This window comes from Delphinapterus leucas, chromosome 5 (assembly GCF_059928025.1).
Source record: "Delphinapterus leucas isolate spDelLeu-1000000601 "Yukka" chromosome 5, BTC_Dleu_Yukka2, whole genome shotgun sequence".
NCBI classification, from domain to species: Eukaryota; Metazoa; Chordata; class Mammalia; order Artiodactyla; family Monodontidae; genus Delphinapterus; species Delphinapterus leucas.
In genome coordinates, this window is record NC_143133.1 from 74,468,026 (window position 1) to 74,482,421 (window position 14,396).

The window sequence follows — 14,396 nt, forward strand, 5'->3', positions numbered from 1 at the left end:
TTTGGACTATTTCACCACCAAAGCGATAGGCAAAGATTCTGACTTGATAGGGTGACCATACATCCCAGTTTATCATGGACAGTACAGTTGACCCCCTTGTCCTGGCTTAATAATTTAATACCCCCCTCTTCACCCTCTAAATGTCCTGCTTTGGGTGATTATACAGGGACCCTACTTCTAAGTGACTAAAATGGACGATTACTCAAATTCAGGAGATGGGATGCATTTTCTGAACCAGGATCCAACATTTAAATAGATTAGATTTGTCAGCAGCCTAAAAGAGGAAGAGATGGCCTGGTAAACCCAATATCAAATTAATATCACTTGAAAACACACCTAGTTTCAGCCGGTCTCTGGGGAATTCCCATTTGCTGGCATCATAAGGCAGGCGTTCACAGTGCTCATCCAGGGGGAGTTCGTCTGGATCCATGACGATGGATAAGTAGCCCGTCTTCAGTTCCCCTCCACTGGCCTGGAAAGCATTGCTCCTTCCGGTCACACACACCCTGTTGTCTGGCTGTTGTTCTCTGTGCTTGTTATTGTTGTTTATAGAAGCCCCATTCTTGGTGTCTCATTTTCTAAATGGCTCATAGTGTGTGAGAGTAGTCCTATTATAATTCTGCTCCCAGTGTCCCCTCGACCCCCAAATGAGCTCAGAATTTAATTCTTAAATCTTAATTACACTAGACAGTCCAAGCCCATTTCTCCTCTTGTTGCTTCTATCAATTAAAGCCCAGTGGTCTAGCCAAAAGCAAGTGGGTAAGAAGGTTATTGTATAGAAATAAAATTGTGCCTGTTGAGCCAATAACAATGGGAAGAATCAACTCAAAGAACCCCAGTCAGCTTTCATTAATCATGAAAACCAACGTGCAAGGGACGGAAGGGAAATGATTTCGTTACCCGCTTAACGGTCCGTAGAACGATGACAAGAAGTAGCCAGAAGAACATGGCAATCACTGCAGTGCCGACTAGAATAATGACTTCCAAGTTTGTCTTTTCCTGGGCACCTGGAAAGACACAAATGAATGAGCATCAACAACTGGAAACTCATACCTTTTGATATAAAATAACAAAGTTCCACACTAAAGAAAAATCTCAATCTTACCAACTCAGGAAAATTCTAGACAATAATAGTCACAAACCTCTAACTTGAATGGAGTTTATAATATTCTTAATGGATAATTTCAAGTTTGCAAAACATTGCTCATGAAAACTTCCAACAGTAAAATTCTAAAGTAATTAAGAGAGAAATATTAATGTCCTAAAAGACAAACAGAAAGCATTTGGAAGAAGAGCAGACTTTGATGGAAAAAAAAAAGCCAGATCATGTTCTACAGAGGAGAAAAGTATTCTATTTGGGGAAAATAAATGTTTGGTTTTATGCTGTTGGTCTATATTTTGATCTGTATGGAGTTTGCGGAAGGACTGTTTAAGAAAACAAGTAGGGAAATAAATGCAGTCCTTTGGCCAGAGAGCAATTGGTGACTGGGCACCTACGAGATGCTCATCACTTTAGATATGTCACGTCACTCAGTCTTCTCGATAACCCTCAGTTTTCAGATGGAGAAGCAAGCTCACAGAGGTTAAGCTACTTCATCAAAGGCACACAGAAAGTTGATGGAATGGTCAAGAGTTAAACAAGGTCTGTCCAACACTGGCTAACATTTCACTACCCCATCCTTGTGTGGCAGGAGCCTCAGTGAGGAAAGTGAAAGAGCTGAGGTGAGTGCCTCAGGCGTGGCCTGGTAGTATGAGTTTAAACATACTCAGGAAAGGAAAGAGAAGAGAAAAAGCTGGAGGTCAGCAAGGAAAGCTGCAGATGTTCAGGACTCCAGAGGACAGCTCTGAGTGGGGAAAATTAAGCCCAGAGGAGGCTTTCAACCAAGAGTGATTAGCAGAGTGGTGGTAAGGAAGCAATGATCACTTAGGCTCTCCCATTGGATGAGTGCAGTGTGAATCAAACTGGGCCACAAGCTGTGAGAGTGGCTCAGGCAGCCTCAAGAAGACAGAAAGACAAGTAATTAATTAGTTAGCAAAATAAGAGTTATACTTGAGACACAAGCACCAAGTATGCTTGGAAGTAGATTTTGTTTCTCTGGTGGTCTTACTGAAGGAATTCTCTATTTATACATAGAGATTTAAAAGTCTGTTTGTTCATAGTAAAAAGTTCAAAGATTCAACTGTCTATATAAGTTGGTGCATTAATATTCCCATATGAACATTTGGGAAAGTAGCAGGAGCATTAAATATTTACCTCTTCCTTTCTTAGTATTCTCTTCTGGTGAGAAGTAAATACAATCTCTGTGCCAAGGTTACCTAGTTAGGCCTCTTGGTAACCAGCTGCAGACAGCTAACAGAGCTGAGGCAAAGCATGGGAGAGAACTGGAAGTCTCCCTTAGGATTTTGCCTAAAACATGTAGCACTTTGAAAGTGACAAAACCACCGTGTCACTTGAAATCTTTATTTGCAAGTGCAGTTTACAAAATGGTAATAAGCCTACAGATTTGAAAAGAAGTCAAGGTATTGAGATGTAATACTTGGCAACATAGATTTGACAGACTAAAGGAACTAAAATCTAGTCTTTGAGAGACAAATTAGGATGAGTGCATAGAAATCCATCAGTTACTCTATCTATCACCACCCCTCTATTTTCCCCTTGCATACCATTCCTTCATCCACATAATACAGTTTCATTGTCCCCTGATGGGTTATTTTTAAAAAGACATAGGAATACACTTTTGAAGATAAAATATTCTGTCACAAATCCACCTTTCCCATCTGAGAAAATGCCAGATTTCACATCATTCCTGCATACACATTTAGATAAGAACCCAAATTTTCCATATCAGAGAAGCAATGGTCTATTGTTCACAAATGAATGTTAATTACCTTTAGTCCAATAAAAACTATGAACCTTTGTGACTATCTAGATAGCACCGACTTTCATGACTAGGCAGCAATTCTACCTAATAAATATAGAGGCATAATTTTCATAACAAGTTAATTAAGCCATTCACATGAAGAAAGAGTCAGGGAGAGGAGGACATTCCACCCGCCTGGCTAAGAATTTTTCCACAGTGAGAACTGCGGGGATAGAAATGTGATGAGAGCAGAATTAAAATAACATTAATTATGTTTTCTGGTTAAAATAACATATACTTATAATAGAAAACATACAAAGTACAAAGAATATTAAAACCACCCATAACCCTCCTGCCCAAAGTATATGAGTATATATAAGATACAAGCTAATTTGTTTTTTTTTTTTTTTTTTGCGGTACGCGGGCCTCTCACTGCCGTGGCCTCTCCCGTTGCGGAGCACAGACTCCGGACGCTCAGGCTCAGCGGCCATGGCTCACGGGCCCAGTCGCTCCGCGGCACGTGGGACCTTCCCGGACCGGGGCACGAACCCGTGTCCCCTGCATCGGCAGGCGGACTCTCAACCACTGCGCCACCAGGGAAGCCCAGATACAAGCTAATTTTTTTTTTTTTTTTGTGGTACGCGGGCCTCTCTAATTTTTAAAAGCCACCTGATGGTCTATGAATTCCCACTGACCTTCCACTGTGAAAAACGCCTCCACTTTTGCACACCCGAGAACACTGCATGCCTGGCAGGTGTACAGGCCTTCATCCTCCTTCCTCACCCTGCGGATAGTTAGGTTCCGGTTCCCATCTTGTAGCACGATGCCTGAGAGAGGGGGAAATTGATGGGTTTTATTTATGATGTGGTCTGGGAGAGTTTTTCAGGACAAAAATCTTTTTAATGTACATGTTTCCCTTTATCTTGGGCTATTATCTAACTCTAAAAAGAGCCATACAGGGTCAACTGCTGTCTCAGCTCCCCTGGCTTCCACGAGAATTCAGCAGGCTCTGAATACTCGGGTTCCGAGTCTATGAGATGAGCCAGACCATGGGCGGTAATATTGCTTTCTGTTCTACCTAAAACAAATCAAGAAACCGTATGGATTTTATACTGTATGACACTTCTATGTGGAATCTAAAAAATAAAACAAACTAGTGAATATAACAAAAAAGAAACAGACTCACAGATATAGAGAACAAACTAGTGGTGACCAGTGGGGAGAGGGGACAGGGGAGAGGGAAGCAAGATAGGGGTAGGGGATTAAGAGGTACAAACTACTAAGTATAAAATAAATAAGCTACAAGGATATATTGTACAGCACAGGGGATACAGTCAATACTTTATAACTGTAAATGGAGAATAATCTTTAAAAATTGAGACTCACTATGCTGTCCACCTGCAACTTAAATAATATTGTACATCGATATACCTTAATAAAAATAAATAAATAAATGAGTAAATAAATAATTTTTTTAAGAAAGAAATAATATGGATTTTAGTTAATATCTCTAGGAAGATTTTGCAGCCAAAAAGAGACCGACATGCTCTATTCACCTGAATCTTCCACAAGCGTCTCATTGTCTTTAAACCACGTAATCTGTGGAGGGGGATTCCCAGACGCTGTGCAGGAAACTTCGATGGTTTCACCAATACTTGTTGTCTGGTTCTCCAGGTTTCCTGTGATTGTGGGTGCCATGCGCTCTATGCACACGCACACAAAAAAAATCATAGGACATTTAGTTATAAGTTTTGAAGTGGTTTTCATATCAGTAAACTATTAAAACCGTTTAGTAAACTGTTAATTTACTAAGCCAAAAATACACAGAGGTTGATAACTGGAGCATTGTTCGTGGCGTAAAGTTAAATGAAACAAGTCAGTCAGTTCAGACAGATCACTGCATCTCTTTGAACATTCATATTAGTGATTCAAGCTGGTAATCACATCGCAAAATAAAAGTTGTCACCCTTGACTTCCCTCCAAATAAGTAAATTCTAGCCAGTGACACACAAGAATTCTGCCATGTTTCTCTTGGAAAGTACATAACTTTAGTGTAATTCAACAAAGAATGCCTTATATTTATTTGACACTTTTTACAAAACTCATTTGTCCTATTTCTGTTTTTCACTATCGACCCTATGGTGGGCAGTATTAGCCTTATTTTGCAGATGAAAGGGGTTAAACAACTTACCCCAGTCCTTATAACTAAGCAAACAGTTGAACTCAGAATTTCCACTAAAACACAGACAAAACAATGATAACCTAAGGAAAGTCAAAGATTTTTAAAAAATGAAGCCCATAGGTACTCATTTAAATGTACAGGACAACTTTAGATTTAACCTTTCCTACAAATCATCAAAGTGCTGTGGAAATATCTTGTCCAAACCAACTGAACATCGAAAAGAATCCTGCTGAGAGAATCCACTTCAACATTTAGCAAAATTAGATTACCTCAATGGTGAACTACGCTGGGGCTTAAGCAAATGGACTCCAGTCTATTTCCAAGAATAATTTTTGGAAAACAACTTGGGAGTCCTTAGAGAGCAAACCAGCTCATTGTGAGCATGTATTTCCTGGGCATGGCAAAGCCAGGAACCTCCTTCACATCTCTTTCTGAATTTTTTCACTAGCTTGAAACCAGACCGGTCACCAAGATGAACAGAAAAACCATGATCATATATGGGGTGTGATTTGAAGGGCCTTGGGATGACTTCACTCGAAAACATCTCTTCTTCTGACACCAGAGTCTCAACACTAGCAAAATCTGTCCTAGTGCCTGTTTGAAAATACCTCTTAAAATATGTCAAGGCCTTTGAAAATATTATTCCTCTAAAACTTTGGTATAAATTAGTTTATCTGGGCAGTTCCCCCTTCCCGACAGTTAAAAAAAAAACAGAACACATGCACCCTAGAAACTAGGAAGGGACACTAGGGAGAGGAGAAAATGGAAGGAGATAGCACAGAGAAACTCCCCAAATTTGACTGATTTCCCCAGAGACAGAGCCGTGTCTGCACGGATTTTGTGCAAGGCACGGGGTTAGAGGAGGTGTAGAGAGTGACTTGGTGTGGGACTTACAAAGCTTTCTTGCACTAAAATGCTCATTTCATTGACCGTGAGCTGTACCACAGAGGTACAGGCACTGAGTGCAGCATCCCTCCCAGAGGCTCTCACAGGTCTTAAACAACCCCATCACTACACTTTTCAGGCAGCAGATGTCTTATCAAGCACGCAGTATGTGCCACCATGTTCTATGCCTGGAGCTCAGCAAGGAGTAAAACAGAAACAACCCCTGTCCTCATGGACACAGAGACCTCACTGTACCCCACAGCCCAGCAGTTGTCTGTGTCTTCACTCTGCCCACCACTATGAACTTCCGGCACCCTCCTAGCTCACGGTAGGCATTCACAAATATGTGTCTATTTAAATAACTGAATGCTCAAGAATGAGGCAGAAACTTCCCTGCTTTAGGGGAATCCCTTGCAGATAGTAGTGAGTGACCCCACCATCAGGGCTGGAAAGAATGGGGTTATTTTCTCTTTTTAATACATCACTTCACCACGATTAGCTTCCTTCTGACTTGAGGACTTTCCGCAAGATAAGTGCTCACCGGTCTACTTCATAAGCTGCTAGAGGACAATCTTCACACAGCCCCTGAAAGCATTACATTTACGGCATCCCAACTGCTTCTGGATGGTCCAGAGTTACCTCCCTACCTAGGACTGTAAGCTGCCTGGCCACGCAATGTCTTTTCTTGGTCTTCCTGTCCTGAGCAAAGCAGATGTAGTCTCCTTGGTCCTGCAAGGATGCATTCTGCAACTCCATGATCAAAATGTCATTTGTGCTATTAGAGATCATCGTGGCGTTCATTTTCCAAAGAGCATCCAAGTTCTTGCAAACAGGTGTGGGCAGCTCTCCCACGTGGATGGGCAGAGCCTGTGGGCCAAGTTTGTACCACGTGAGGTTCTCAAACATAGTTCGGTCCGCGGAGCACCACAGAGACACGCTCTCCTGCTCGGTGGGCTGGGTGCCGGGTTGCAAAGTGATTTCAAAACCCTCTGAAATGTAAAAGCCATGCTTAGAAGACAGTGATTTAACTTGGGCAGCACACTATTGCTTCCTTGCTGCCTTCAGTCTGCGATAAAGCACCAAGAGAGGTGAAGCTCTGGCATTCCCAGATGATGGAATACAAGGAGACAACCAAACTGGACAATTCCAGATTCAAAATGTATTATTTTGCCAAAATACATTATTTGGAAATGTAAATGAATTCCTCAGATATATATGAAATCTCCACTTTGAGCTCTAAGCACGGTTTTTAAGATTTAATCCCCCCCCAATTCAAAGCAGATAATTATAACTTGGGATTTAAAAAATTAATTCCTCATTAATATATAACACTCACTGACAGGAAAGCTACGTTTATTACAGTGAATTAGCTCAGACTGAAATATTTTATTCCATCCAGTCAGCTAAAGCTGAGCCATAGAATTAAGATGAACAAAGTCGGTAGTATTGGGAAGGCACTGCTCCAATGTCATTACAATTGCCTCCCCAAAACCCAACCTTGTCAGCTGTTCAACAGCAAGTGCATAAACGTTGACTGAACCTCACTAAGCCAAGCGCTGTGCTGCACTGTGATGACAAAGACAAAAATATCACGCAGGACTTGAGCTTCAAAAGCACGTGTGAACTCATGCTCCCTCTCCTGTGAAGTCAGATGTACTGACTTCACGTGAGCCCAGGAGCTACCTGAGGAACTCTCCTTTATGAACAAAAGCATCAATTAGCCATCCAACTCCCCTTCCTAAAGCCACGCCACTCATGGGAATGGCCAGGACAACAGAGTATCAGACAGCCCAGCCCCTGGAGAGCACTTACTGGTCACGTGGAAGGAGATAACCCTCTCTCCTCTCCCAGCTTTGTTCACCGCTTCACATTTGTACAAAGCGGATACATTGGCTGCTTGGATAACAAGGGTACTTACAGTCTGTGAAAAAAACAAATGCCAGGCCATAAACAATGGAGGCTGTGTTTATGCACGTGCATTCAGACTAAAAGTCAGCATCCCCACCACTGCTGCGACCTGCCTACTCCATTCAGACTCCAGCACTGACCATGCACACCCAAATCTGTGCAATTATAATTATGCTGGTGCAGCTCACACATCATACAAAACGAGCTTTGGAAACCATGGAATAAAGAATGTGTTTTACAGGGATATTAGCTCGGTGCTTTGTGACAGCCTGGAGGGGTGGGATAGGGAGAGTGGGAGGGAGGGAGACGCAAGAGGGAAGACATATGGGAACATATGTATATGTATAACTGATTCACTTTGTTATAAAGCAGAAACTAACACACCATTGTAAAGCAATTATACCCCAATAAAGATGTTTAAAAAAAAAAAAAAAAAAAAAAAGAATGTGTTTTAATACAACATTACATACCTTTTCTCATTTTCATGTTTATAAAATCAGAATTACCATACATCCCATGTACAGAGTTAATGACATATGTGTTTTATTTTTCTCTGATACAGTAACAGTAAGTCAATGATGTTTCTAAAAGTTAATGGTGTTTTCAAACTGACTTAACATGCTAGTATTTTATCATCCAATTTATTTGATGATCAATCGCCCATATTCCTCACACATTGATATTATTTTACCCTCCTTTCACTCCATCCTTCCATAAAAGAGAGACAGATTTTCAAATTAAAGAACTTCAAACTCACTTTGTTTTTTCCTTCAATTAGGGCAAATTGATTTTTGTTGACTTCGATATTGTTTCCCCCCTGGAAGTCCTCCACGTTTCTCCATTCTTTACAGGTATGTGGGTTTGTCGTTAAGGCAGCTTGGCTATAAGAAAGAGGTAACAGATGATATCGTGACTTAATTTTTCTCTAATTCCTATCAATAGCAAGGAAAGGAGTCAGACTTTGGTTATTACGTTCTTAGAACTAACTTCCAATGCACCCTACCACGTTACAAGACTTGGCGCCAATTAAAAATAGGCCTCAGCAATGAAGGAAAAGGTTCTAGGTAGATTCATTCAGGATACAGGAGGGAAGCAGCTATTCTGGGAACAAACCTCCATTCATAAATTGGATCGACAAGACAATTCAAGTTAATTTAGTTCAAAGGAAGGCAAGGAAACTAAGAAGCCATTGGGCTTCTTAATCTCCCTGGGACTGTGGCCTTTGTGTAGGAAATGGTCAGCATCTGAGGAAGAAACTAATAGAGGCCATCTCAAAAACAACAACAGGAAGTGAACTGCTTAGGGTGGTGGTGGGTGACTTGTTGTTTTTTTCCTAAGGATGTCTGGACTTGTGTTAGGACCTGATAAGCCGGGCCTGAGGCTTCGAGGTCCTTGCATCCATCAGCACTTCCCTTGAGATGTACCTTCTCACAGATAAGGAGACTGTGGTATTCACCGGTTGATTGGCATACGGAGAAAAACCAAAGACTGGCAATTAACAAAGTGAGCAAAGAAACTGCATTCAGAGAGATGGACATCAGGGCCAACCTGAAGAGAGAGCTAGCTAATCTCAAAGCGGGATACCCCAAGGAACGACATCTCCTAAAGACGTAAGCACAGAGAAAGATAGAAGGAGATTAAGAGTACCACTTGAGGAATAACCTTCTTAGAGATAGTCTTCTTGGCTTAGAATGGTGTCATATCGTAGCTTGGCTATGTCCATCAACAGAGGCATAGATAAAGAAGATGTGGTACATATATAGAGCGGAATACTGCACTGGCATATAAAGAATGAAATAATGCCATTTGCAGCAACATGGATGGACCTAGAGGTTATCATACTAAGTAAGCCAGACGAAAACAAATACTGTATGATATCACTTACGTGTGGAATCTAAAAATAAAACAAATGAATAAATATTTTTTTAAATGCAAAAGAGCAGGAAAAAAAGGATGTGGCCCTACTCACATGGGTTGGTAGGTACACTCTGTTTCCAGCTGCCAGTACCACTGGATGTGACTCGGGGGAGGAACTGCATAGACCGTGCACGTCAGCGTTTGGGAGGTACCATACTGGTAAGAGTCCACGGGAGAGATCAGAGACTTCTCACCAATCTGGGGTGGGACTGGAGATGGGAAAGACAGCTTTTGAATTGTCAATCAGCTTTGAGGAATGGAAAGTAGAAGTTTTCAGCAATTAAAACCTGTGTTTTTCCAAGCATAGAATTTTTGTCCCCATTTGCTTTTTCAAAGAACATCTAGATTTGGAGACAGGACACCTGGCTTCTAGTGATACTCATGATAACAATAATAATAAACTAGTAAGTTGAGCGACTTTGTGCCAGTCTCGCCACCCTGTGCCTCACCTTTTTCTCGTCTACATTACAGAGATTGTTCTCCTAATCCTCCCAATTTCACAAGATCAGACAAGGCTCCAGGAAGAAAAGAGTTGTGAATAATACAGTGAGTACATGTATTATGTACTGAGTATTGTTCTAAGTGCTTTACATCAATTAATTCATTTAATCCTCACAGCCACTGCTATTGTCCTCCACTTTACACATGGGAAAAATTAAAAAGTGAAATGACTTGCCCAAGGTCACCCACCATGCCTACTTCTCCATCTCTCCCTCCTTCTTCCCCTTCCTTCCTTTCTCCCTTCCTCTCTCCCATCCTTTCTTGTTTTCTTCCCTTCCTCCCTCCATTCCTTCCGTGTCTTTTCCTCCTTCTCTCCCTTTTTTCTCTCTTTCTTTTTTAGGCTCCAAAGTCATTAATGTGAAACTATCTTCTCATCACTACCAACCTAAAGCCTCAGGTTATACTTTCAAACCTTGACTTCTTTCTTTATCTTTGTTTTATAGAGCAGGGTAAATGCTAGGGTGAATCAAACATTTAGTGACTTCCTGGATGAATGAGATAGAGTTATTCACTGTCCATTTTTACATCTTTATTTCTTGTTCCTTTCCTTCTCCCCACCCTACTTTTCAGCTTCCCAGCTTCTCTATACTCCCCAAACTCCTACACCCAAGTGGCTCCTAAGTCACATTTCTGGAACCTGTTATCTTTAAAATACTCCCCGAAGCTGATGTCCCCGCAAAGAAACGAAGCCAAGCTCAGAAGACATACAGAGCTTGGCAGGATATACAGGGAAGCACCTTAATGTCACATGAGAAGATCCTGAAGTTTTAATCTGCCATGACAGTAGAAAGCACAAAGAATTACAACAGCGAGGCATTTCCCAACCTGTGTTTGGAGCAAGATATTAATGGATGTATGTGGGAGGGGTGCTCTGGTCAAATAAGTTTGTTAAACCTTGGCTACTCTATGTCTCCCACCCACCACTGGAGAATGGCAATATACTATGTCCATCAACTTAGCATCTCCCACATTTACTTGACCATGATGTCCTTTTCCTCCCCACCCGGAGTACTTATTGTAAATAAGTATCTTTCAGTTTGGAAAAATAAAATTCAAACCATTCTTAAATCAAAAACTTAATATCTCCCCCTTTATACCCTCAGAGTCAGATCCCAGACTCCTGTTGAAAAAAAAATTAAAACGCTTCCAACCAGCCAAGAGTGTCCACCTGCAAAAGCCTTCTGCATTGGAATCTGCCTGTGCATCACTGATACATCAACCCCCAAATCAAACTAGTAGCTTCCCACAAAATTCAAGAAGAGTCTTAAACATTTGCATGCCAGGAGCACAATTCAAAGGTACTGCAACTGGAGCCTGATGACTGTCCCTGTGGGCACTCTTATGTCACAGCATTTAGCCATCGGTTGAACCATCTACTTTAGGCTCGAGTTTGACCACCAACTGCTTCATTCGCATGGCCTCTTAAGCAAACATGTCCAGAGCATACTGCCCCACACCTCACTTCAGCCGCACTGTCCTGGATCATTTTTATACACCAGAGCTACTTATGATGTAAGTGAGGCAGAGACACCAAAGGAATGGTGGCCTGGCTGTTCAGGAGGACATAATCATACTCTTTATAATAGATAAAGAGAAGGAAAACTGAATGGACTCACCATTCACAACCAGAGATACCACGTGGCTCTGTTTCTCCTTTGAAATGGGATTGGTAAGGATGACAGTGTAATTTCCTGTATCTTTTTCACTCACTTCCATAATAGTCAGTACGTGCCCCACTTTAATTGTGTGATTGGACTCAATGAGTCTTCCATTTTTATACCTGTGGGGAAAAACAAATCCCAGAAATGAGTCCAACCTAAGGATTTGCTTTCACGTGGAACAAGGCTTTGCATTTATTTCCAGTCGTTACCATTTTATTTCTGGAGGAGGGTAACCAAGGCACTTCACAGGGACTCTGACACGGTCTCCCACGGTGGCTTCCACCAAAGATTCCATGCCACTACCGAAAGCAACAAAAGGTTTTTCTGGAAGAAAATAAAAATAATTTTTCTCATAAATGGCAACTTCTTATAAACGGCCATTTGGTTTAGTTTTTCATTTCAGGTGAAGAGTCAAAGACCTTGGGGGTCTGAGTCACTGCTGTTCAGAGTCCTCATCTCACCCTTCTACAGGTCCCACTCCAGGTTCTCCCTCACCTGTGGTCTCTGCGTTAGCTTTTCTCTCTCCCCCAGTCTGCTCCACAAGTCTACCGAGCACTCAAATCTCACTCAACTCAAGCATTTGCTTCTCTGTGAAGCTTTCCCTACGTCTCCTCTGCTCCCATGACACCCTATACATACCTCCCATGTGCCCCAGGACTCAGTCCTCGGACCTCTTGTCTTTACCAACACCTTCCTCTTGTCAATTACACATTCCTCCTAAATCTATATCTCCTGCCCCTGACTTCCCTGGGTTCTAGGTTAATATATTAAAGTCTCCACTTGGATATTTAGTGGGCATCTCCAAATGAAGCCACCCAACCCTGTGTCCTATTCCTCTTCCTACCTTCCCTATCTCGGTTGAGGAAACTACCGTTCACTCAGTTGCTCACGCTAAAAACGCAAAGGTCATCTTCCGTTCTTTTTCTCTTATATCCCACAGCCAGGGAATCGATAGGTAAACCCTACTGGCTCCATCTTCAAAAATACATCAGAATCAGGTCACTTCTGACCACCTCCACTTCTACCACCCTTGTCTAAGCCACCCACCATCTCTCACCTGGATGACTGCAATTAGCCTTCTAACTAGTCTCTCTACTTCTGCCCTTACTTCCCTAAAGTATTTCACATTAAAATAACCCACATAGTGATCCTATAAAAACATAAGCCAGAGCATGTCTCTCTCTGCTCAAAACCCTTCTATGCATTCCCATATTATAAAATCCAAACCCTTATGAAGGCCTATAAGTTGGATGCCATACAAATTATCATCTAAACTGAGACATTTATGTGAGTGAAAGAGAATAAATGGGAAATTAAGTTATTTTCTCAAAGCCCCACAGAAAGTAACTAAATACAGGTTTCCCCAATTGCAAGGCCCATGCTTACTCAGGGAAGCCTTTCAGCCTTGCGATCAAATGAAAATTTAAAAATGATCTTAGATAATAACCCTCTGCTTATTATAGTGATAATAATAATAGCAACAACAAGTAATATGTAGTGAGCCCTTACTACATCAGCTCATCTCATCTTTAAAGTTGGGATTTGAACCCAAGCTATGCTCTTGACCTCGAGGTCAAATGGCCTTCCTAGCAAGAGCTCAAAAACATCTTCTGAACGAGCAAAATAGGAATCACTAGCTGACCTAAATTTATTTAAATCATCTCACTTTTCAAGGCAGAGCATAATTCCAAAGGAAATCTTAGCTTACCGTGGACCCTGATGAATGTGCTGTTCCTCTTGGTCATGAGCCCACTGGAAGCGGCACAGGTGTACCACCCTTGGTCACTCCGGGTTACACCATCTATAGTCAAGGTGCTCAAAAACTTCTTCATCTCACTCCCAGACTGGGTTTTTAGGTCCCGGTTTACAAGTTTCTTATGCTGATGCTGAAAAAGAGTTTAGTGAACTTCCAAAGTCCAGAATAACATTCCCTAGTATCTTCTAGATACCCATAAAAGTCTTGGCCTTTGGTGAACACTATTTAATGCTAATAATAGATACTTCTGAACTTTTATCCTCATGCTGATGACAAATACATTTGGTTTCAGGAGAAATAAATAGAATCAACCGAATCAGGCATTTTCAAACCTCACATAATGGGAATGAGATCAATGTAAACTGCAGAAACCCAAGGAAATATGACCACTGTTTAAGGAGAAGTGTGTCTCATGCCACCTCTTGAAAAGAAATTCCCTTAAAAGGAAAATAGATCAAGGACTTTGGAGAACAGAGAAATAATGCAACCTAGAAAGACATAATCCCCTAAAGAAAACTAATCTTCACAGCCTGGACAGAGTTCTTGGTTTTGCATCTTTTTTTTCCATGAGTGCTGTATGTCCTACAGTTCTCTTAAAATGTGTGTGTGTGTATGTTAGTGTAAGTTAAGGCCCTTACATTTTATCTGGCCAAAGAGGTCCCTATCTCTCTCAAGCAAACTTCGTTGGAGCTTATTATCAAAGTATTTGGAGGTCTGGCTTTGAA

The 14,396-nt window shown here is 41.4% G+C and overlaps 1 protein-coding gene across 4 annotated transcripts in view; it reads right to left on the bottom strand.

Moving 5' to 3' along the window:
• Window positions 1-14,396, bottom strand: part of KDR (kinase insert domain receptor) — a 45,425-nt gene that overhangs the window by 20,194 nt on the left and 10,835 nt on the right. For all 4 annotated transcript variants that reach the window (XM_030760077.2, XM_022563990.3, XM_022564010.2 and 1 more), the window contains exons 7-17: window positions 13,624-13,801; window positions 12,125-12,239; window positions 11,871-12,034; window positions 9,806-9,962; window positions 8,594-8,717; window positions 7,741-7,849; window positions 6,576-6,917; window positions 4,418-4,564; window positions 3,557-3,688; window positions 901-1,007; window positions 337-472 (exon numbers count right to left, since the gene is read on the bottom strand). In XM_030760077.2, coding sequence (XP_030615937.1) covers window positions 337-472; window positions 901-1,007; window positions 3,557-3,688; window positions 4,418-4,564; window positions 6,576-6,917; window positions 7,741-7,849; window positions 8,594-8,717; window positions 9,806-9,962; window positions 11,871-12,034; window positions 12,125-12,239; window positions 13,624-13,801 — 1,711 coding nt within the window. The remainder of the gene's footprint in view (window positions 1-336; window positions 473-900; window positions 1,008-3,556; window positions 3,689-4,417; window positions 4,565-6,575; window positions 6,918-7,740; window positions 7,850-8,593; window positions 8,718-9,805; window positions 9,963-11,870; window positions 12,035-12,124; window positions 12,240-13,623; window positions 13,802-14,396) is intronic.